The sequence below is a fragment of the Myripristis murdjan genome, chromosome 23 (genome assembly GCF_902150065.1).
Source record: "Myripristis murdjan chromosome 23, fMyrMur1.1, whole genome shotgun sequence".
Lineage (NCBI taxonomy): Eukaryota > Metazoa > Chordata > Actinopteri > Holocentriformes > Holocentridae > Myripristis > Myripristis murdjan.
Genome location: NC_044002.1, coordinates 14,035,809 through 14,059,899, shown reverse-complemented (window position 1 = coordinate 14,059,899; position 24,091 = coordinate 14,035,809). Strand labels below are relative to the sequence as shown.

General features: G+C 42.6%; 2 protein-coding genes across 6 annotated transcripts in view; both read left to right on the top strand.

Annotated features, from left to right (window-relative positions):
* Window positions 1-14,981, top strand: part of znf800b (zinc finger protein 800b) — a 37,246-nt gene extending 22,265 nt beyond the window's left edge. For all 4 annotated transcript variants that reach the window (XM_030045983.1, XM_030045982.1, XM_030045981.1 and 1 more), the window contains 7 exons: window positions 3,039-3,219; window positions 5,373-5,568; window positions 6,271-6,433; window positions 7,066-7,430; window positions 8,610-9,776; window positions 10,262-10,381; window positions 10,968-14,981. In XM_030045983.1, the coding sequence (XP_029901843.1) occupies window positions 3,039-3,219; window positions 5,373-5,568; window positions 6,271-6,433; window positions 7,066-7,430; window positions 8,610-9,776; window positions 10,262-10,369 (2,180 nt within the window). In that variant the 3' untranslated portion in view covers window positions 10,370-10,381; window positions 10,968-14,981. The remainder of the gene's footprint in view (window positions 1-3,038; window positions 3,220-5,372; window positions 5,569-6,270; window positions 6,434-7,065; window positions 7,431-8,609; window positions 9,777-10,261; window positions 10,382-10,967) is intronic.
* Window positions 14,982-23,173: 8,192 nt separating this feature from the next.
* The window catches only part of grm8a (glutamate receptor, metabotropic 8a), a 283,521-nt gene continuing 282,603 nt past the window's right edge, over window positions 23,174-24,091 (top strand). The window contains exon 1 of one of the 2 annotated variants that reach the window (XM_030046271.1): window positions 23,174-23,716. In XM_030046271.1, coding sequence (XP_029902131.1) covers window positions 23,174-23,716 — 543 coding nt within the window. The remainder of the gene's footprint in view (window positions 23,717-24,091) is intronic. The other variant, XM_030046272.1, reaches the window with a different exon arrangement.

The following is a 24,091-nucleotide window of genomic DNA, read 5'->3' as shown; positions in this document are numbered from 1 at the left end:
ACTGCCCTTAATCTTTTTAGCTTGTAATATTGTTCTTGCTCATTTTGTTCATTCAAGCATTATTTAAAAAGAAATATAAGAATTTCCCAGTTTGGAATCAATAAAGTAAATTTGTCTATCTATCTAATACAGTTATGTTGTGTTGTTTATTTCTATACATTGCCTCCTTGCACTGCCCTGTAGCACCTATGTCCTTTGGACCAGAACCAGAGCTTTATGTCAGTTTATGTCGTTCTCTCCTGAATAGATCTTTGATGTATAAAAATGTCACATGTACGCTGCTTTGGATAAAAGCGTCTGCCAAATGTGAATTGTAATTGTAATTTCTTGATACAGCATTTTCATATTTACAGACATTGAATTTTGGCACGGAATATTGAATATTGACAGCTTCAGTTTAAAAATGGAATTAGTATCAGCTGAACCCTACTGTATATATGCATTGGTGTATGCTGAAAGACTACTATCTAATAAGCTGCCCTGAAGTAGGTGCAAATCTCGCCTGAGGTAGGGGTCTATATGCAGGCAGTTTTGTTTACACGCAACCATGCACACACGTAAACATACACTCACACACACACACACACACACACACCCACACACACACACTCATGCAGAGAATCACTGATTACTCCGCAGGCTCCTCAGGGTCCTCTACATTTTACTTTCACAATCTGTCGCTCCAAAGTTTCATCTCTTCCCTCCCTTTTACGCCATCTGTCTCCTACTCATTATTCCCCTCTCATCTCCTCTGTCTGATACACACTCCTCTATGATTCCTTCACACACACACACACACACACATTCACAGTCTAACATGTTGAATCCATCAATCCTTTTCCCTACTCGGAGTGCAGTTTCTCTCTTGCTCTCCTCTCATATCAGTAAGGAAATGGACTTTGATCTTGTAGCGTCTGTCTTTGATCTAGCTCTCATTAGCTATGTCTCCATGTCTCTTCTTTGCTGCTTATAGAAGTGGTGGGAGATTCAGGCAAAGGATGAGGCCTAGGAGACTCTTGTACTGTGCTTGCTCTGTTACTGTACTGCCTTATATGCCTTGCCTCTCCTCTCCACTCCTTGGGTTCCTTTAGAAACAGTGACAGACTCAGAGAGAAAGAGACAGAGACCTTTTCTAAATTGCTCTCCTCTTCTTTTAATCTGTGGTCCTCAAGCACTCTCCTCTTGTCTGTCTTCCTCTCTCCTTGCTCTCTCTCTCTCTCTCTCTCTCTCTCTCTCTCTCTCTCTCTCTCTCTCTCTCTCTCTCTCTCTCTCTCATCCTGCTTCCTTGCTTCGTCTCCTCTTGTTCTTATGATTTTCAGTAAAACACCAAGAAGCAGGAGAGTCCTTTTTTCTCTTTCTCTGCACTCTTCTGTTTTGCTACATGCTGCTCCTCTTCACTTTTCTCATTTGATCCTTGTTTTCTCTCCTCTCTGTTTTTCTTGTTCATCCTCTAGTCTCTTCTACCTTCCCTCTTAACTTGTTCATTTACTCTTGTATGGTCTTCTCCCTCATGGCTTTTTCGTCTTGTCACCTCCTTGTGTTCTTTCCTCTCCATCTTTATCCGTTTCCTCCCCTCTCCTCCACACTGACTCTACTCCGATTTTCTCATCTCATCTTTCATCATCTTCTCTATATCCCTACTGGAGGTGAAAATCCATCTTAACACTTCGGGTTGCACAGTTTTAACCAACATAATGATTGCTATTATAAAAAAAGATCATTTTTTCATCACAATTATTTTCTTTTCAGCTGGATGTGGCTAGAAATAAATTGTTGCATGCACCAGTGACTTAATTTTTCACAATCAGGAGTGTATAACAACCAGTGGCTGAACATGCATCTTTTTGTTATTTTGAAAAATTACTGAATTGGTGTCTGTTTTTTTCCACTTCTGAGCATTAATTGCTTAGTTTATTGGAACAAAAAGTATTCTTTGTAAGACTCTATTTTACAAAATGTAGTCCTGATAGGGGGCCTGTGCATGAGATATAATTCTAACCAGGACCTGAAAGGACCTGAAAATTTTAGTTATCATTATGATTTTCAAACACAGAAAGGTAGTGAAAAACCTGAATGGTCACAGTGGATTCTTACATTGAGAATTCAATTCAGTTAATGAGTTTATGGGCTGGAGTTTGGCCTGATTCTTGAATCAGGCCAAATCATGGGACAAGTTCACTAACAATATATCCCCCAAATATATTTATTAATGTTTTTTTTTTTTTGTATTGTGTGAGCATAGATCTTTATCGTACTCAGACTGTAACCTGTCCAAAAAACATGATGTCATTACAGATTGAAGTATTGACAGGAAATTGATGTACATACTTTTGCTGTCATATGCTTTATTTCCAGTTTGGGCATAATCATTACAAGTTCATAATTTCTCATCTAGTACAGCACAAAGTACAAAAGATTCAGGCTTAAATTATTTCTCAACTGAGATCAAACCTACTATCCTTTAGAGGCTGTTTGCACCTGGTATTGACAAGTGTCCTGAGAAATCCCAATTCAAGTGGACAGCTGTCAGTCCGTCCGTACACACCTGGCATTAACATGGGTCTCCACTTGTGTCTTGCCTGCCCACTTGTGTTCAGATCTCAATTTCCTACTCCATATGCAAATAAACACGTATCATGTTAGAAAGAGAGTAAAAGAATGTGTTTAATCACGCCGGGGCATGAAATTTGTAACGCGGACATGAGTCCCAGACCACCTCTGAATGCATCGTAAGATCTGATCACTCAGGGCACAGGACGCATTGCTACTGTTTATGCCTGGACTTCAAGGTGCCAGCTTGTATTCGGATTTCTCAGGAAAGATGTTAATACCAGGTGGGAACAGCCTCTTAGAGAGTACTGCAACTTGGACTGACAACCTGGGCAGGGTGCTTACATGCCTTTCATCCAGTGTATGCTGGGATAGGCTCCAGTCTCCCGTGACCCTAATTTGGAATACGCAAGTTTAGAAAATGGATGGATGTATGCACTTTGGACGAAAACACTTAATACATATTTTGTGGTGTTCTTATCTTTCAGGTCCACCAGGCGACGACAGGCAGAGTGTTGCCATTAAGGACTTGCTGGATGCCATCTATCCCAGAATGGACCGGCCGGACTATGTGGTTCGACTGGAGCCCATCCAGACCAGCACCAAGGCTGTTTTTCAGTACCTGACCACAGAGGAGGAGCTGGCTAGATACCCATCTCACACACCCAGGTAGGTGGTGTGATGTATGTTGGAGGAATTTAAAAGATAATGTGAATTTTATTCTCCATAATTTTATGGTCTCAAACACTAGTCAGCCTTGAGTCATTCAGCAGACAGCCATCCTACATGCTTCACCCACACAAATTGTACAGCTAGGATGAGAAATAGCAAGAATGCTGCATCAGTCATGCCATAAATTATCTTAGACATAGAACATCCAGTTTGGCCGTGGTCCAGCGACAGTGGAGTTGTAGTCACATAGCTGTTACACCTGTCTTTGTCTGGAAATAGTATCTTGGTGTATTTCATTCAGCAACTTTTCTTAGAAGCCACCTCCTATATAAACATCCAGATTGATCTGTTGAGTTTGTGTTTTCTGGTGGACCCATGTTAGACACAATTTGTTGAGTAAACTTAATATTGACCTGCTGTCTGCTTCCTCTGATATTTATTGACTGAGCTGTGTTGCTCCAGATTTAGGATTGGGTGCTTCTTGGGACTTCAGTGCAACTGAGCTTCAAAACCTCTGAACTCAGTTTTTCCAATCTTTCAGTGTGCACCTACATGTACACTAAAGACAAATGTTTGGTCTTACCTACAATATGCTGTGAGAGTGGGGGAAAAATCGAACAAATAAAGTGTATTTTTAACCCATACTTTACTGTGCACGCTGAATGGGAACACATTTGTTTTTTTTAGAGCAACAGCCTTGGAGTGGATACAGAAGCAGTCCATACACATTTTATTGACTGAGGAAGCCTGAAAATGTATGACATGTGCCTGTGCTCTGTCAAAAGTTCATCTTGTTAGATTTTTTATTGACTGACGAGATTGCAGGGTTTTCACGCACTGTGCTCTGCCAGTCAGTGCCATCTGTCAACAAATAGGTCTCACTGAAACACATGGCATCAGGGTCCAGAATCAACATTTTTGCCCATTTGCCCATGGAGGGCAAAGTGAGAAAACAAACCAACATGTGGATGGAATATTTGAAGACCCACTCTGCTTGAAATTGTGTTTTTTTTTCTTCTAATTTTGATGTGTTTTGCTAGGAATTCCTCTACTATAGTAATTATATATTCTATGTGCTCAGCTTATCATAGAGCATTGCTTTATTCTTCATGGTGGTCAGAATGCTATTTCCTGGTTGCACTCACAGAAATCAAGACTGACACATGTCACTTAAGTTTACCAAGCTGTTGTGACATAAGCTGGTAAACCAGTCATAGCCTCAGTATCTCACAATCTATTTGTTTATCAAATCTTGAAGAAATTTCTACATGATATCTGTAGATTATTATTTGCTAAAAATAATGTTACAGTGTTACATAATGCAAAGTAGTTGACCAAGAATACTAGATGCTTTTCCCCAGAGACTCTCTATGGTGTTCAAAGCATTACTTTCTTCTTCCCCTTCTTCATGATGAGTTTCGTTTCAAACATGTATGGCTGAATTATTCCTATATTACCACTTGCCATTGTGTAGTATACAGTAGCTAGCAAAACAGAAAACAAACAGGGGTTTGTTTGATGAGCGGAGTTGAAGGTGAACAGGTATGTGAGCAACCGAGGGGTGGGAGATTTGAATAGAGGCAGAGGCTATTTGCATATTCATAGATCTGCACATACTAAATGAAGGCAAAGGTGTAGAGTTACATCTAAGCCATTTTAAGGCATGAATATATATATATAATTTTTTTTTTAACTGAAATGAGCTTTTGAGGGTTGAATGAGTGCCAAAGCCACCTCTCAATGACTTGCCAACACCCCTGTCACTTGTATTGGTTGCTTGTTTTGGTGGCTTAATAGAGAGGACTTGTTGCCACATTTGTGCCTTGAGTGAAAAAAAAAAATACTGAGGTAGCTTGCTCCTAGCTTTTTTTTTTTTTTTTTTTTTCTTCTCACTGACTGAACTCTGATAGACCATGTTACAGAACAGCCAATCACTGACCTTCTCATCAGTGGGCTACTTTTATTGATTGATTTGATTCATTCATTTTTACTGTGCAGAATGGGGTTCATGAAGTCCTAGTCAATCAATATCAGTAATCACACTTGCATGAGATATCATTACTGTTTTTCAGTATCACAAATGCTCATGTGATTTGAGCCTTAGGGTACTGCCACCCATGTAATGCTTGTTTCTCCTACTGTATTCATAGTGCCAGACAGAGCCCAATGGTGTGGGGCGGAGAGGAAGGGGAGGATGTGGAGACCAACCAGCCCAGCCAGCCAGGAGGGTCTGAGAGCCACAGCACCCCGGGTCAGGGCCATACACAGGGACAGAAGAGACGGGAGGCAGAGGAGGAGACTAAGGAGGAGGTGCCACAGCCCGAAGAGGATGAGTCCACAAGTGGGGTGGGTGAATAGGCGCATGTCAGAAAGCACAAGCAAAATATTTATGCACACACATGTACATTTCCAAGTTGGGTTGCTTTCTTTTGTTGAAAACCTTTCACCCATTTATGTGTTTGTAAAAGTCTCAGTGAACAAAGAGAGAGCCACTGTTGTGCAGTACAGCACTTTCAGCCACTGCAGATACAAAGTTGCCATTAGATGATTAAATATGTTGTCAGTGTCTTATATTGGTCTGTATGTTGGAAAGTGATACATGCATTTGCATCTCTACATGTACAGATGCATTTGAATTGTGTGTTAGTTTATACCGCCTACAGCTCCTCTTTGCAGTTTCATTCAAAACCCTGCTTACTGTCGGGAAATGTATTTGTTGCCTAGCAACCCTAGCTTATTGAGCATGCTATCAGGAAACATAGAGAGTTATTGGGGAACTTGTTAAGTGACAAAAGCTTATCTTCAATTTGTTTTATTTAATTTTTTTTAGTTGGATACATAAAGTGACTTGGACCTCAGTGCTGCTGAATCCATATAGAAAGCCTTGTAATTTATCTTCAGTATGTTGATGTTAAGAAGAAAATATCCTGGTGTGCATCTGTACTAAAAAAAATCTTGTTTAGGTAGATTTGATCATTCATACAATGTGTAGACTGAATTCAAAGTTTTCTGTCATTCTCTCTCATTCACTCACTCTTTCCCCTCTAGGTTGAAGATGTGACAATCTCCTGCTGTCTGTGTGGTCAGGACTTTAACTCACGCCGCAGCATCCGACGCCACTGCCGCAAGATGCACCAGACCAAACTAGAGGAACTGCGAAAGTACACAGAGACACGCACGGTTCCCACAAGCCTTCTCTCCATGGTGAAAGGTAGGTTATTTATTTATTTATTTATTTGTTTGTTTGTTTATAGAAAAATAGCAAAATAAAAATGACAAGATATGTATAAAATAGTCTAATTTGTTAATTCAATAATTCAATAAATTGGTTGATAAGGTTGATTGATATAATGATTGTAGAAAAATACCCGAAAGGGTTCATTCTCCTAAAGCAGTGAGTTTAATGTTTATGGTAAAATAATTTTTTAGGGGAATGCAAAATCTGTTAAGTAATACACATTTTAACTTTTTGTAATGTACAAGTGCTGTTACATGATTTCTTGGATAGATATTTCCTAGAGTAAAATGGGACAGTCTCAGTGTCAAGGCTTTGTCCACTAATTTTAGGAATAACCTGAAATATTCTTGTTTGTCATAGTTTTCCATTAGTGGTGTGGGCAGTCTGCACAGCCATACCTTTGTGGTTTTGCATGTACAAGTAGGGAATATAACAGTAGTTCAGTTCTCAAATATTAGCTGTGGTTCAAAATTCAGAATTTTCGAAATATAGGGGCTCTCCTCTGCAGAAGTAAAAATGATATTACCGTTGCAGTAAGTTACCATTCGTTTTTACTTTAATGTTGTCAACTTTTTCAATAATAGTGATTATTCTTGTCACTGAAGGTCGACCGCGGACTCTGAGCTCACCCACTGGGAAATCCTGTCCTGTTTGCTTCAAAACTTTTGCTACTAAGGCCAATGTGCGTCGCCATTTTGACGAAGTGCACCGTGGGTTGCGGAGGGACACCATTACTCCCGACATCGCCTCACGTCCCGGCCAGCCACTCTCTCTGGAGGCTACACCCCCAAGGAAGAGCGCAAATGCCTCTCCAACACGTGGGCCCACCCCGAAGACCACCCCTATAAACTCTAAAACAACCACTCAAAGCCAAACCCAAGCCAAACCCCAGAGCCAGTCTCCAGCTTCTCCACAGTGTAACCTGGCCTCCTGTCGCTGCTTGCTCTGTAAAAGGAACTACAGCTCTCAGGTCAGTCTGTTTGATTTCTGGCATCTCATGCTGTTCTAGCTATTGGTGAAGTCTCAGTGTTAGTATAAAATTATTCTGTTGTTTGGTTGGTGCATATAATCTGAAATTGATTGTAAGCTGATTCTGGGGAATCCACAAAAGAAAATTTACGCTCAGTCTAGATCAGGAGTGTGAATGTACTTGATCACCTAAAAATACACAACCGATACTGTCTTGCAATTATTACTGTATAACTCATCCTAGCACAGGCACAGGAGGACAGTATAGTCTTTTGTATTATGGTTTTGTGTCATACTTTTTATGAGATAATGTTCACTTTGGTGCCATATGGGTTGGGTTTTGAATACAGGATAGTACCATGAGCCAGAGTGTTACAGTAGCTCGACAATCATAGCAAAGTCTTTGAACATTTTGAATACGTCATGAGTCCCTTCACACATGAACACCACAAAATTGCCCAATTAAATTTACCAATAAAGTTGTCTATTGCTGTTTCTCAAACAAGACATGATGTTCTGTTCTTCGCACTTAATGCTACCATTCACGCAGCACTGGCAGCATGACTAAATTCTTTGTCGACCTGAATGCCAAGGAGCTCCCTTATTGATATGTCCAGTTCAACATTTTTGTCAGTCCCTGGTCAAAACATTTTGTGTACAGTGATTCAGTTTTACCTCCTGTTTGTGGTCTTTACCAAAACTAATCAGGTAATCTCTCTGTTTTTACAATTCACAGCCGCATGTGCTTGTTACACTGCACCCTATAAGGTTGGGACCACATATGTTCCCACTTATGATCATTAATAGAAAATCACTGGTGATGTTACTGCTTGAGCCGTAAATTGGCATAGCTGATTTATTGGCATTTCAAAACCAGGTGCCATTCACACATGACCTGCATGCCAGCAAACTGACCAGACACACTTTCATACAGGCATATGTGAAAGTGGCTATGGTTAACTTCTGTGATGCTATGTAAGTCTCTCATGTGTACAGGGAAATGACACACTCAAATTTCAAAGAGTTTGATACTCCATGCAAGTTGAAACCAATGTAAAGTATTATTTTTAACTTCTCTGCTGGTCTGCTGGCTCAAAACTTACAACTTAAATCTATTATTTTCTCTGTCTGAAGGGATCACATGGATTAACTGATTGCTAATTTGATCTGAACTTTCCAGCTCATGCTCAAGAGACACATGCGCATTGTTCACAAGATCTACAGCCTCAAAAACAGTAGGTCTTCTGCCATGTCAACTTCCGTTACCACAGCACCGACCCCTAACAGCAGCAGTGGCACTAACTCCACCCCTAGCAACAGTGTCCGAGTTAAGGAGGAAGTTGTGGAACCTTCAGACGAAGATGACGAAGAGATTGATAGCAGCCCTGCCTCATCTCCTAGTGATAGCACTGGGACGACAAAGAGTGTGCCTGTGGCAACCAAGGCAATGAAGGTCAAGGAGGAGGATGCCCCGCCAAGCCCTAAGCTGACTACATCCTTGCCCACATCATCAGGGGCTCGGGGGGGCAGCGTCTACAGTGGGAACATGAACATTAAGGCACCCAAGCTGTCGGTGGGCTTCGACTTTAAGCAGCTCTTCTGCAAGCTGTGCAAACGACAGTTCAGCTCACGACAGAACCTCACCAAGCACATCGAGCTGCACACGGACGGCACCGACATCTTTATTAAGTTCTACCGATGCCCGCTCTGCCGCTACGAGTCGCGCCGCAAACGTGATGTCTTGCGTCATGTGACCGTCGTCCACAAGAAGTCGTCTGCGTACCTGGCAAAGATCATGCCAAAACTGGAAAGCAGGGCGGTGAAGAGGCTCGCCGAAGTGGTACTCAACAACTCCAACCCCACCAAGAGGACAAGCAGCAGTGTCAAGGAGGAAGTGAATGGGCGCCACTCTGCCGCCACCTCCTCCCCTCCCTCACCTCCTGTCACTCGTAAGCAAGACCTCCTCCACTCATCCTCCTCCACCCCAGTCCCAACCTCCTCATCAGCCGCAGCCTCCCCTGCGCCTCAGCCCACCCCGGTCACTCGGAAACAGCAGGACCTCGCCTCCTCGTCAACATTCACCCCGTCCCCTCCTGTCACCCGTAAGCAGGAGAGACAGCAGACGCCACAGCACCGCCCTGTTAGCCCCCCGCTGACCCGGCGCAGCGACAAGCATGCACACCGCAACCCCCCCTCCTCCTCATCCAATAACCAGTCCTCGCATGGCCGGCGGCATGAAGCCCAGTTGGACAGCAACACCTCCGGGTCCACTTCCACTGAAGTCAGGGTGACCAAGAACTTCTCCCTCCATGCCTGTGACCAGTGTGGACGGGCATTCGCCAAGAAGGTAGAAGTTCATTACTGACATAAAACTTCATATTTCTGAATACTTAGCAGATCCCATAGTGGCAGTTTAGAAACAGTGCAATTGTAACCATCTTATAAATCCCATTCAATAGAAGCTTTCTGTAGTTTCGTTCTACCGTTTCTGGCTTTAGCTCTCTTTTCTCTGCCACTCTGTCTCACACATGCACATTAGCTACTTTGATGCTACGTTTTTTACTTTGATGCAGACTTTCACAAGCTACCAGTTGCTTCACATTAAAGGAAAATTGAACCACAGCAAAGCTACCCTCTAGAGGAATAAAGTTTTGTTAACTAGAGTTTCACACAAAGTAGTTCACTTTGTAAGAAATTAGGGGGGCTGTTGAATTTCGACGTGCAATACAGTGATAAAAAATACAAGGATGAAAATATGCAATTCTCATTTTCTTTCTTTGCTGTTTGCTGTGTATACAAATATATTTATGTGTTGCTTAATTATTTTGTCAGTTGTATCTGGAGTCCCATAAGCGAAGCCATCGCAATGCAGCAGCCAACAGTGCTGGACACCGCAGGAGGAAAGGAGTCAGCACTCGCTCCAAATCCCTGGTCTGGTGAACCATGCACAGTGTAAGAGTTTACCCACATTACTCTAACACCATTTCTACATTAGTGCCTCTCTCTCTCTCCCTATCTCTCTCTCTCTTTTTCTGTGTGTGTGTGTGTGTGTGTGTGTGTGTGTGTGTTTCTCTGTCTCTCTCCAGGCTGCTGCCACCATATTATGTTCTTAAGTAAATTTGTTTGCTTATATCTGTATGTGTGAGTTGGTTCCTAATATGTGAGCAGCCCTTGTGCCAAGAGGTGTGTTTGTGTTTGTGTTTGTGTGAGTGCGAGGCCAGTCCCTCGGGCAGAGATGAGAAATCAGTCATTCTGCAGGCTTTAATTGACCGCTCAGCGCCTTTTACCAGATGCTTCCTCTCCTTCTGTTTCTTTCTGTATTGGCTCTTCCTTCCCGTGTCACTTTGCTCATTAGAAATCTTCTCTAATTCTCAGTGTTGCACTTTTTTCCTGTATCCTGCTTATCCATTACCTCTTTCTTCCCTTCTGTCTCCACTTCCATGTCAACCTGCCCATGTTCCTGTTTTCTGCTCTTTCTTTTGTTGTCCTCTCTCCTCTTCATTGCTCAATCTCTCTCTCTCTCTCTCCCTACCCACAGTTGACTGGGGATAAAGGACCAGCAAGCCAGTAACAATGATGAAGAGGAGAATCACAACGTTCAATTGGAAAAATGCTGGATAAGTGGAGAGCACGCAGGAGAGTTGAGACAAAGGAACAAAACAACTGAAGAGAGAGGAGTGATGAAGGAAGGCTATTCCACCTTTTTCTTAAGGACCAAAAATATTGTTGGAATCCGACATTGTTTTGTAAAGACATTCACAAAGACAGAGCCAGTGGTAGTGCACAAACTGTCTGGATGGAGGCACTGTTTTGCGTAGAGAGACTGTAGTATATAGAGGAGTATCTGCTACTACTGTATGTAAATATAGATCCATATACAAACAGCTGATTTGTACTGCTTTGCTCTTGGTTAAAAAAAAACTTTCACAAAAGGATGACGGCAGACTGTGGAAGTGTGTGTGTGTGTGTGTGTGTGTGTGTGTGTGTGTGTGTGTGTATGTGTGTATGTGTGTATGTGTGTATGTATGTATGTGTATGTATGTGTGAAAGCCAGAAAGAGAGAGACAATTAGAACTGGATCGCAGAACTGAACTGATTAGAACTGAAGCAGACTGGAAACAAACTGTTGGTTATTTTTTTGGAAGAGAAAACAGAAAGTGACACTAGCAATTCTGCACTGATACTCACAACCCCTCCAGGCACTTGTGGGGCATAGCTAACTCGTTAGCATCACTACCAGCCTCCTCTGAGCTTGTTGAGACGGGAGACAGTTCAACATATTCAAGTCCACCCACTTAACAACATGACAGATAAACAAAAACACAAAACAGAAAGATTTGGTTCACCAACAGTCTTAATTTTGTATATTTGGATGTGAATCTACAAGCAAGAATGCCACTATGTACTATGCTAGTGTGTTTTTCCCCCACTTAGTCCCATCTCACCATGTGTTATCTATTCATCTGTTTCCAAGTATCTTGGGACTTTATGTTGAAATCCTCTCAGAATTAAGAGTGCAGACCTCGATTCACGGTTCTCGTCACATGACCATAAAAACTTGGCACAAAAGATCTGAGCTGATCATGCCTACCCAGGGTTTAGTGGCAACTTTTCCAAGGACCATATACACAGCTACAGGGGAGAAATCAGGACACATGGGGGCAAAACTGAACGCATGACCTGTGAAATTAATTGAGCTGTCCTATTTTAAATCTCAAGCAAAACGTGCTTGTTTTTTTTTTTTTTTTTTTTTTTTTTTTTTTTTTCTGTTTTCTAAAGTAGCATATTATTTTTATGAGAACAGGGAAATGGGAGTACTGCTTTTTAAACAGTTTCTCCTCTTGAGTCAAAGGTCAGATCTTTGCTGAAAATCAAATTTCTCTTTTTATGAATATTGCGAAGTAGACCATAGATCAGTACTCCTGTTGTAAGATCCTTTATACAAACAGACCATGGTCTAGAGTACTCACCACTGGTTTCCTTTAGTTGCAAGATTTTTCTGCCTTACAGGGTGAAGTAGCCTCTCAGACCAGCAGCGGGTCATACAATCTGAAATGTTATGGTGGATACAGAATTACTTGGTATGGTCAAAATGAGGGAAGGATCAAGCCATATTATTTGTTCTGCTTTTAAAATCATTTTTTAAACGCCACCTCTAATTTCTGATAGAGATCCCTGTTTACCTACTTGTCCACATTATTTTCTGCCTTTTCTATGCTGGCCTGTTTTCAGTCTCTGTAACCAACCAGGCACCTTTATCCCATAATGCACTTTTTTCCTTGGTGTGGAGCAGTGTCTGTGTGCCTTTACCAGCAAAGCACAAGCGGAGAGTTTGAACCGAAATGCAGTGATGCCAGCCATTCGCCAAGACCTTCTCAAGATCCAGACTGTTATCCCTTATCAGCATTTGTGGGATTTTTTTCCCTACTCAGAATCATTATGATTGTAGATTTGCTGTTTGCTGATCTAAAATCGGCCCAACGATACAAGAAAAAACACTGAACCAACACAGCACATCAGTCAGAGTGAGATGACTGCTCAGCTGTATCCTTTACCTTGACCATACCCTGTTGTAATTGTGTAGTCTGCACATCAACCTAGTCATATCCAAACTGTAAGGGAACAATAGGGGTTGCTCATTAATGTTTACATGATACATCAGTGTTATTAGCTTTGTAGAACCAGGGAGAGTTGTTTTGAAATGAGAAATGTACCATTTGAATGAAATGAAAATGACTGAAAGCCCCAAACTGTACTGTAAGATTTTTAAAAGGTTAGTCAGCGACATATAGATAAAATAACAAATAAGCAGACTTATTCTTTCTATTAGAAAGAATTTATATCAAATCACATCAACTTTAGGTATGTTTTGTCCCCAAAATGGATAAGCAGCATTTTGTAATATTACTCATAAGTCCCACTTTCTAAAGTCTGCTACAACAGGTGAGACATTGCAGACAAGCTCTTTGCCAAATCGACCCCATTAGCTTAACATTAACATGGCCATTCACTGGTGTTAATGTGAGAGAGTCCAATTTACAGCATGCAGGAAAGATAAGATTGCATTTCAATGTGCAGTAAAGATAGTACAGTATTTTATTTTCTTTCTTTCTTTCTTTTTTTTTTTTTTTGCACAGACATGCCCCTGGAGGTGTCACTGTATTATACACACCATTAGCAACCTCAGAAAGCAGTCACTGGAGGTCTTCATTTTAGGCTGATGTTGACCACTGTCGCCTTGTTTGGGACTAGAAAATGTGGCTGTAGGTTAACTTCTGGGTGACATCTCCCATTGGAAATCTGTCACCCAGTGCTGTTACCATAAATCCTACCTACCGTTGGTGCTACAGACATCAGTACTGACCCTGGCCATAGGACAGTATAACAGCAATGTGGGCGTTAGTGGCATGAATGTAGCGTTACTGCAATAAGAGACGCAGCTGTCTGTCTGTAGTGCCTAAATCGTAGTGGTGCAAGGGGTTTGAATTGAAACCAACTTTTCAGCTACAGCACAGCTAGCTGTTGTGGTGTAGCTGGTGCTAATCAAAATCACTTTGATAGACACTCAATGGCTGCCAGAAATAGGAGGAGTAACATCAAAAGAAAGTAGAAGGCACCTGCCCTGATTTGCTAAACCAGTTAGCTGTAATAGACCCATAGTTCAATTTCTTAACCAATATGCTGCATCGTTTACATTGAACTCTTTTTGTTTAATTAACCAAAAAATGTAGGGGTGGTTTAACATAAACTTTGTGGACGCATTTTCTTTCCTTACTCATGCAATCTTTGTTGTTCGGACTTACAGCCTAAATGCTGCTTTAGTTTCACTGAAAGTTTTCAAGTTTTCATTTACTGGAAGTTTAGGCAGTGACACTTGTTAGATCACTACAGCTAGACCCCCCAAGGTAGTCTTAGAAACACTGACACATTGTAAGAGGCAAGAAGAAAGGATTTAGGAAGACAGTGGCCTTCTGGTAGACCAAATGTAGATTTATCTTGTTGAAGCGTAAAGCCATGAAATGGAACAAAACCAGAAAAAAAAGGACAGACCAAACTTTATTTTTCTAACTGAAATCGCTAGTGCAACGAGGTCTTGAAAACGTGTATATATTGATTCATCCTATATGGATGGTTTAAATGTTAGTTATATCTGCACAGTAAAATGTTCGAATAGATTTTGAATCCCACAGTAGTTAGTGACTGTACTTTACTGTTGGTTGACCATATGCTTCAAACATATGTCTGACTAGTTACTGCTCTGTCACCGTTTTTATTCACAATTTTGCTTTGTTCCATGTTGGGTTTTATGTTTGTGATCTCATTCCTTTGAGGGAGGACATTTTTTTTTGGTGGCATGTGCCAAGAGAGCAGGAGTCAAACCTTGAAAGATTCTTTAAGACTGTGTTTTAACCTTGGTGTTTCTTTCATCATCATCATCTTATTAAGCTCACCTTCTAGAGAACCAGAGAAGAGTTAGAGAAGCCTTTCAGATGTGACACGAATGTTAAACCAACCACTTAATAAATAAAACTATACTGCTTTAAACCCCTAAGGAGAACTTTGTGCGGCTTTGTTTTTGTCCTTGTAAATCAGTCAAGTTTCCATCAATCATATTTGTTTACCGCAGTTGAAGGGAATGTATTTCATTTTCTTTCACAGAAAGAAATGTCTGGTTTATATTAAGGCATTCCCATTTTTACTTACATTGGGAACGTACAACAATTTATCACAATGACATGAGTGAAGTTGAGATTCACAGTGCATCCAGACATGCTACAAGGGCAACGTGACATGCCACATAGTGTAGTGACAGTGTAGTGCATCTTATGGTGCAACTACAGCAGACATATACTCTTTAAACCTATATGGTTTATATGGTTGAAATTGTGCAGTTAATTGTAGCGAGTGACCAGTCATGCACTGGTAACCAGTTTTTTCCATGGTAAGTTTTTTTTTTTTTTTTTTTTTTTTTCTCAAATTTTTGTTTTCTATACAGCTCCGTTTTTTTGTTACAGCTCCACTCTTCCACACCTGAACCAACTAAGAGTCAATGCTGATTGGTTGAACAGGGCATGCATGACGGTGTATGGTCCTTAAATGGATCAGGTGTGGAGGAATAGAGCTGGAGCAAACCCTTCCACCACAGGGTGTGTGTGGGGGGGGGCGTCTTTAGAGGTGGGTGGTGTAGAGTTGGTTACCATGAGGAAGATACATTGAATAGAATGAGAAAATTAAGTAATGAAGTCACACTTCACTCACTGTTATGATGTAGGAGGGAGCAGCAGGATTTAATCACCCAGGCGCCCCGCAGGGAAACACCTTGCATCTTTGTTTGGGCGATAAAGTCTGGCCGACACCTCACGGCTGCCTTTCCTGCTTCCTCACTTGCAATTACAGGAATCCCGCCACTAGATGGCGGCATTGCTCCGCGTCTCTGCAGCGCTCCGCAGCGGTAGCACCACAAATTGGACATGTTGCGCACATCTCACACATTGTCACATGAGAGAACACCCGGGTCTGTTTCGATTGCCTGGTTTCTCACTCCACACAGCTTATCAAATTGTTATTACACAGCAGATGGGATGCGGTTCATTTATTTAATTCGATTCACCACATAGAGCCACGGCGCTATGGTTTTACAAGGGGGAATCAATGGGCGCAGTAAAAATGGATTGAGGTTCAGGCAATTAAGAATGTGGCGCAACGCCTATGTGAGCATATTTTGATGACTTATTAATGTGTTGGAATAACTGACTAAAGCCCCCTATAGCGGAAACTATCGATCCGATTGATTTGTAATAAACTTGATAGATTGGACGGACTTTGCCGGACGACAATGGCGCAATTAGACTATGATTTGGTGCAGGCGCGTGAGGGAAAAATCAGCTGCCTGAAATAAATATGTTGCATGTATGGATGGAAGTGAGCGAGGGAGAAAGAGAGAGAGAGAGAGAGAGAGAGAGAGGGAGAGAGAGAGAGAGAGAGAGAGTGGGAGTATTTTTTTGTGATTCATTTGGCTTTAGAGTCGTGCGCTGTCCCTTTCAGCACCGACAACCGGAGCTGTATAGGAGTCTGCGCGCGTCCGTGGTGCACGAGCGGGCTTATGGAAGGGTTTACGCGCACAGTGGGGAAACCTCAGAGAAGACTATGGCAAAAAATCAGGTGGGTTTACCAGCTTTATTGATCATGAATGACAGATCCTCTGGTCCTGAATGCCGTGAATTCCTCAGCTCTCTCTCTCTCTCTCTCTCTCTCTCTCTCTCTCTCTCCTCTCCCCTCTCTCTCCTCTCTCTCTCTCTCTCTCTCTCTCTCTCTCTCTCTCCCCTCTCTCTCCCCTCTCTCTCTCTGTGTATCAGAGTCTCATTCTTGGGCATCGACTTCATTAGGCAGCCTTCCTCTATTGTCTCCTTAAAAAAAAACTATATTAATTGCATTTTGACCAAATATTCAGCCCTGGTTGGCACGGAGGAGCACTTTTTAACATTTATTTTCCCTTCTACCTATCCGACTTGAGGATTATCTAATTTTCTTCAAATTCGTTTACTGTTGTGGGGGGAAAAAATCCAGGAGGACTGATAGGGCTATTTGGGGGGAAACTGCTGAGCTTCGCAAGGAAGTTGCCTGAGGCCGACAGGGACCCCAAAGAGCTCAAGGAAGAGACGGTCCCTCCTCACCGTGCACCCACCCCGGGATGGATTTGATTGTCTGAGGTATCTAGGAGTTTCATCTAGTCTTATCTCTTATTTTTGCCCGTTAAATTTTGCCTCTCTGTAGATGTCTACTCCCTGCCTTTGCTTTGGGTTCTCTGCTGGAATTCCTCTAGTGATGGATCTGGGATCCGATCTTCTTTTTTTTTTTTTTCTTGTCTCATTTGCCATTCATTTTCTCATTATGATCTCTTTTGGGATTTTTACTCTTAATTTGCATTTCACAGCATGGAAATAGCTACTGAGCCATGAGAAGGGACTGAATGTCTTATTAATACCAGCGCACTGAAAAGGGTTAGTGACATCTTTTCACTCAGTATGCTCTAACTCAATATGTTGAGTTTTATCGGCTGCACAGTGCTTGCATATATTGGCGCACAGTAGGTAGGCTACACAGAGCATTAAAACGAAGCAATAGGATCATCTTGGGTTTCATATAATTTGCTCTAGTTCTTTTTTTTCCTGTGGCTTCTAGCCTACTGTCTTAATTGGGGGCGCAATCAGAATAAAACCACTGCTATATACAAAAGCCTAATGAGCGTAGACTTTGATATAACATAGTGTAATCTCTCAACCTGTAGGCTGTGCTTTTATTCCCAAACACATGATTTCATGTTTTTTTTTTCCAGGGTGTTTTAATATGCATGTAATCATATATGACTGTGCTTGTACTCATGCTAAAAATTACATGCACCTCAGAATATGTTCAGATATGTGTTTCAAAATATACAGAGAAATGGCAAAAATATATTTTCAGTTGACATTTAATTGCAGAAATACATTTTTAGCTGGCCAGAGGCATTTGCAGTGAGGCTGTATGTCAACAGGCAGAAAATGCATTCATTGTCTATTTTGAATAAATGTCATCGTCATGCACAGATACATTTTCTGTATAAATGCATCTCAAGATATGCCCTTAAATATAAGCTATGTAATTTTTGCAGTCTGGGTAAGTCCATGGCACATGCAGAATGGGGTTTTATGGCATAATGGGGGTGAGTTCAATGGAGTGTGTGGGGGTTGGGGGGTTGAGTTGTGTTAGTTTGTGCATAAGGGAGTGTAGATTTCAATTGGTGCTGTGGTGGGTGGGTTGGTGATGACAGTTTGAGTCACGGCATATGTTTTGCGGAATCGTTCTGGAAATCTTTCTGGAATCTCACACAGTCTGCTTCATCGGTCGGTGATCTCGCAAAATCAAATGCCCTGAACGTCTTGCATTCCCTCTGCACTCTGCTGAGCCAGAACAAGAGAAAGAGGGGAAGAGAGAAGTGGAGAGAGAGAGAGAGGGTGAGAGAGACAGGGTGCTGCTGGAAAGAGAAATAATGCAAGATATAGGAGACGGGAGAGATGGAAGGAAGAGGTGGAGAAAAACAGTAGGTATGAAGAAGACAAATCAAGACAGAGGTGAGGGAGCGAACGACCGCAATAGATGGTGAGAGACGTGGAGAGAGACAGCTAGTTAGAGAGAGAGAGAGAGAGAGAGAGAGAGAGAGAGAGAGAGAGAGAGAGAATGAGGAGGAGAGGATGGGGAGAGGACAGAGAGGCAGAAAAGCTATCACTTTCTGAAAAGAGCAGCATGCTCCCTGGAGAGAAGAGGAGGCCTGCAGAAGGCAATGTGATAGAATAGTCTGGGAGAGGAGGAGAGGAAGGGACGATAGCAGAGGAGCAGAGGATGGTACAAATGAGGAGGAAGGTAAATGAGTAGGGGAGGAAAAGGGACGAGAGGGGAGCGAGGAGAGGAGAGCCACCGAGTAAAATGATAGAACGGAAAGTGGGGAACAAGAACAGAATGTAGAAGGGAGAGATGATGTAGGCAAGAGGAGGAGGATAAGGAAAGGAGGAAAGGTGAGGGTGAAGTGAGAATGGAGAGAAAGAAAGGAAATAAGAGAAAAGATGAGGGTTAATGTAGACACAAGGAGAAGAGAGGAAAAGAAAAGAGAGGAGAGGAGAGGAGAGGAGACAGCAGGGGGGAAGAAGAGGAAGACGAGGAGAGGTAGAGATGCTATCATCCAAAATGAACGAAGCAGTGAAAGTGGAAGCCTAAGGAAAAGGAGAGAAGGGAAGAGAAAGAGTGAAACAAAGACACTCACCTAGACATCGAGCCATTTGTGTGAATTAGAAAGACTGATGAGCCAGCCGGGTTACAGCCCCTTCATTTTTGAGCCACTAACCATCACAGGGCTGGAAACCTTCCTTCTTGTGATGTCTGTCTCCTTATCTCATGCTGCAACACACAAGAGGAACAAATCTGTTTTGTAAGCCCTCGGTAAAGCAGATTTGATCTTGTGCCTTAACTAGAGATATGGCTCTCTGCATTCAAGGACAGAGACTCTGGTCAGAGCATAGGGAAATCACCAACATCACTGGATAATATGTGAACACGGATAACATATGGATTGATATCAGGGTGTGTGTGGACAAGGGTGTCACTACTCTTCATCCCTTGGAAGTATGACAATTCGAAATGAACATCTCTCTAAATGAGTCATGGAACTCATAATTACCTCAGGGCTTTAGTTCCTTCTTAGTAACAGAGCAAAGAGCCACAATACCCTAATCTGATCTTTTGGTTCCCCTCCGGAGACGTTTGGATGTAGTTACAGGTTATACGGATGCAACTGTTTTTAAAATACTGAATAAACCAGCCCTGGATTTTTGTGACCATTTTCATTAGGCCATCTAAACTAAAATCCGAGTCCATGGGGTTGCTTTCTTTTTTTTGGTAAGATGCCATGAGAAGATCAATTGTGCGCTACATAAAAAAGAGCGCAGCAAAGATGAAATATGAGCCCCGTCCAGCCATGGTCAACTAACAAGACAAGCTGAGTCTGTGAACTATCCTGGACTCGATTAGACTGTACCCAGACATTATGGTGGCAGGGGATCAGGCTAAAAAAAAAAAAAAAAAAGAGCATTCCCAAGCATAAAATTATCTTTTCTGCCTTTGGGTACAATTGCTTAACTGGATTACCTCATTTTCCATGGGTATGACTCCCTGTTTAAGATGGAGATGATGGTAAAAAAACAAAACAAAACATGATTGTAGTTATGTACTACAGTCACACTTTTGCATGTGGCAAGACAAATAGATGGGTGCCTCCCTCGAACCCCCTCTGTGAATTTGCCCAGTAGAGCCTGAATCAAAGAAAAAAGTGTTGAATTAACAATTTTACAGGGGGTAGAATTCATAGGGGTTAGCATATGAATCAGAGCTGGCTAACCTATATAAAGCTGGGTTTTTAATCATAGCGGGCCTTGGCAATGTATGAGTGGCTTTGACCTAATTCCATTTAGAGTAGAAAACCGATGAATTAATTGGGACAGAATCGAATTATAAATGGATTCATCGAGAGAGCACATGCTGTGATATGAGATCTAAGCCGGGAACCTGTTAGGCAACCCAAGCAGGTGACATTAGGAAAGCCTCTTAAATATTTTCAAAGTGAAATTTACATGCCTTATGTCATGGTACATTCTCAGACCAAAGCTGTGGCTGTGTGAACAGACTATTCCCCTTGTTTTGTTTTTACATTGAGGAACATTGAATGATCAAGGTGAGAAAGAGCATTGGGAAGACATTGAAGAAGTTGTGAAGGTTCAGGGGGTTCAGGATTTGATCCCAGGTCAACATCGACTGATGTAGTTCTAGACATTGTCCAGTACATGCAGTAGGAACTGGTGTAAAACTCCACTGTAGCATAATCGAGGTGGTATCCACACTTTGATGAGAGAGCAGGAGGTCGAGTGCGGGTATGACATTGGAATTCACACAGGGCTGCAATGTCTTGTGGGCGTTTTTGTTTGTCCTGACATTAGGATACATTTTGCTTTCATTAGTCACCAGCCTGTTTGTACTGAGGTATTATTTTTTGTGGATGATGATGTCAAGTAATGGAATCAATTTCCAAGCTAATTAATAGGGTGGACTGTGTGAAATAGGCCACCTCAAAAGGATAGGTTGGGTGTATTGAGGTAAGCAGGACGCCAGTAATAAAGGGTGGCATTTTGGAGCAGTGGCCCCAATATCTGGAAATGACATAATACGCGGCAATGGAAATAGCTGTGATTTGCCAACCAGCCTTGCACTGTATTGTACGGTATTGAAATGAATGTCATTTTTGGTATAATTCTCAGACGCTCCAATTCTAATGTTAATTTTCTCACATTTTCCAGTCTTTACAAAGAAAGGCAAATGTAACGGCTGGGAGTAATTTGAGGGCTGGATATCCCTCGCTAACAAATATAATGGATGTTCCTTTTGTTAACTATGTATTTTAGGGAAAAAGTGAGGGGAAAACAACAATAAGCCCATGTTTAATCCACTTTTTTTTTGGAACAATATTTGAACAAATTGCCTCCTGAGTATAAACAGTCTCGCAAGAGATCAGGGGTTTTGGATCAGGGGAGCCAAATGAGAAAATTAATCCCTGGGACCCAGGCTAATGAAAGCATATTGGTACTCATGTCATGTAGGAACCAACCAATTTGTCACAACCAATTTTCTATCCTGGCCCCTAGTTGAAGAAACAAATATATAGATTATGGCACTTTAAAGGATATGGCTACTTAGAGTGTCACTCAGTGAATAGAGCGTGGCACCATTACTCCTCGGGTTCGAGGTTCAGTTTCTCAAGGATCTAAATGAGTACCTAACACTGCTAGGGCTTCTTTTATTTCCATTCCCTCCTGGGCTGAACATGCATTGAGTCCTGGCTCTGTTGAAAGTTTCCACCAAATGCCATATTAACAATGAAACAATCAGTATTGCTGACATGCAGCAACAACCTTGCAGGGATTAAAATCTCAAGTTTATTTACAGACTAATTCCACCTGGAGGAGATTTCCGGATGTTGGTGGGGATGTATAGGATGTAATGTGTTTATTTGGCTGCAGCAAGAAACAGCAAGCAGGTGTTGGAGTGACGCAACTCAGCTGCCTTCAAGGCACCAGTCTACACCTCCCTCTGTTCCCCGATGTCGCTCTGTTGTTGTTTTTTCCTCCATCTCATGACGCTTCTCTGTTTCTCTATTTTCCGCCTCTATCTCTACCTCCAATCCCCATCGCTCCATCTCTCCTGATCTCTTTGTTTCTCTGTCTCTCTCTCTCTCTCTCCCCTCTGTCTTTCTGTCCCTTGCCCTCCCTCCCTCCCTCCACTGCAGCAGGTAGTCGGAGGTCTGTGCCTTCATGTGAATACAAAGCCATCCAAGGCTCTGTGCTGTCATTCTAACAGCTGTTCCAGATATATGCTAAATAGATGTGCAATGAGATGACTGTTTGTGTATGAATGGGCGTGCGTATGACTGTGTGTGTGTGTGTGTGTGTGTGCATACAGGTGATTACAAACAGGCAGACATCATTTTCCCGATAATAACATGCTACAAAGACTATGCCTCTGCTTGTGTCTGTGTGTGTGTGTGTGAAAGAAAGTGAATGAGGGCATAAGTGTGTGTGTTTGTGACTTGTTTTTGGCATGCTTGAGTGCGTTTTTGCCTTGTCCGTGAGTGTATACATGTGTTTGTGAGATGGACCGTACATCCCTACAGTGGCTTGATGTGCACATAGGTACTTAGAGGCCGCTACACCCCCCTACACAAATACATTTATTCTACAGTGTGTTGGGTGGGTTATTAATATGTATATTCTCTCTCTTTCTCTCTCTCTCTCTCTCTCTCTCTCTGTCTCCAACAGGCTCTACTGAAAATGTGAATTCTGGATTACAGCAGAGCTCCACTCCTTAACTCGATCACTAGTACATTGCTGCCATATTTCTACTTGATTACTCTGTTTTTTTTTTTTATTCTCTATCACGTGCTATCTGCCTCGCCCCTCCTCTTCTGGGTTAAGATCTACTCATGGGGCTTGGTTAGCTCCACCCCCTGGGGTCCAAACCCCCTTCCACATCCAATAGGAAGGGTTCACCCCTCAATGTTCCCTAAAGCACACCTTCAGTTCTGATTGGCTGAGTGGAATACCTACCCCATAGTCCCTTGTTAGATCCATCCCGCCAAGGCCTTGTCTTTAAACTCCTCTAGCAATCATGGAGCCCCAGTGGAACCCCTCTGCCTCCTCCCAGTCTCCGTCTATCATCTTCCTGCTTATCGCTACTTCTTGTACTTGGCTCCTCCCCCTCACCTCCCCTCAGAGAATCCCCACAGACCCCCAGGCCGCACCGGAGTATGCCCACTCCATCCGACTGGATGGGGACATCATCCTCGGTGGATTATTTCCCGTCCACTCACGGGGGGACCGCGGCACGCCCTGCGGGGAACTGAAGAAGGAGAAGGGCATCCACCGTTTGGAGGCCATGATGTTCGCCATCGACCTCATCAACAAGGACCCCGAGCTGCTGCCCAACATCACGCTGGGGGCCCGGATCTTGGATACCTGCTCCCGGGACACGTACGCTCTGGAGCAGTCCCTGACCTTCGTCCAGGCATTGATAGAGAAGGACGGCTCCGACGTCCGCTGCGCTAACGGAGACCCCCCTATCTTCACCAAGCCGGATAAAATTGTAGGGGTGATAGGAGCCGCCGCCAGCTCCGTGTCCATCATGGTGGCCAACATCCTGCGTTTGTTTAAGGTAGGGTCTGCCTTTTTCATTATTCTCCTCTGTTCTGTTTCTCTCTTTTCTTCTCTTTCAAGGTAAGGCATTTCTATTCTGTCCTATTCTATTCTATTCTATTCTACAGACCCTTCCAATCTGTTTGGTGTGTTTCTGTCTTTGCGTGTGTGTATGTTCACTGAAGCGCATGCAGGCGTGTGTTGCATACTGTAATTATGAGCTGTGCGGGGTACGAGCGGTCGAAACCGCTGCTCAAATCGTGACATCCTGAATGGTCGCCACGGCAGCGTGCGTTCACTCGCCTGCTCTGCCGCCCGTCATCGCCAGCGAAATAAAGTTCAGTGATGACAGCCAATTAAAATGCAGTCAATCTTCCTGGAGGACTCAACAGCA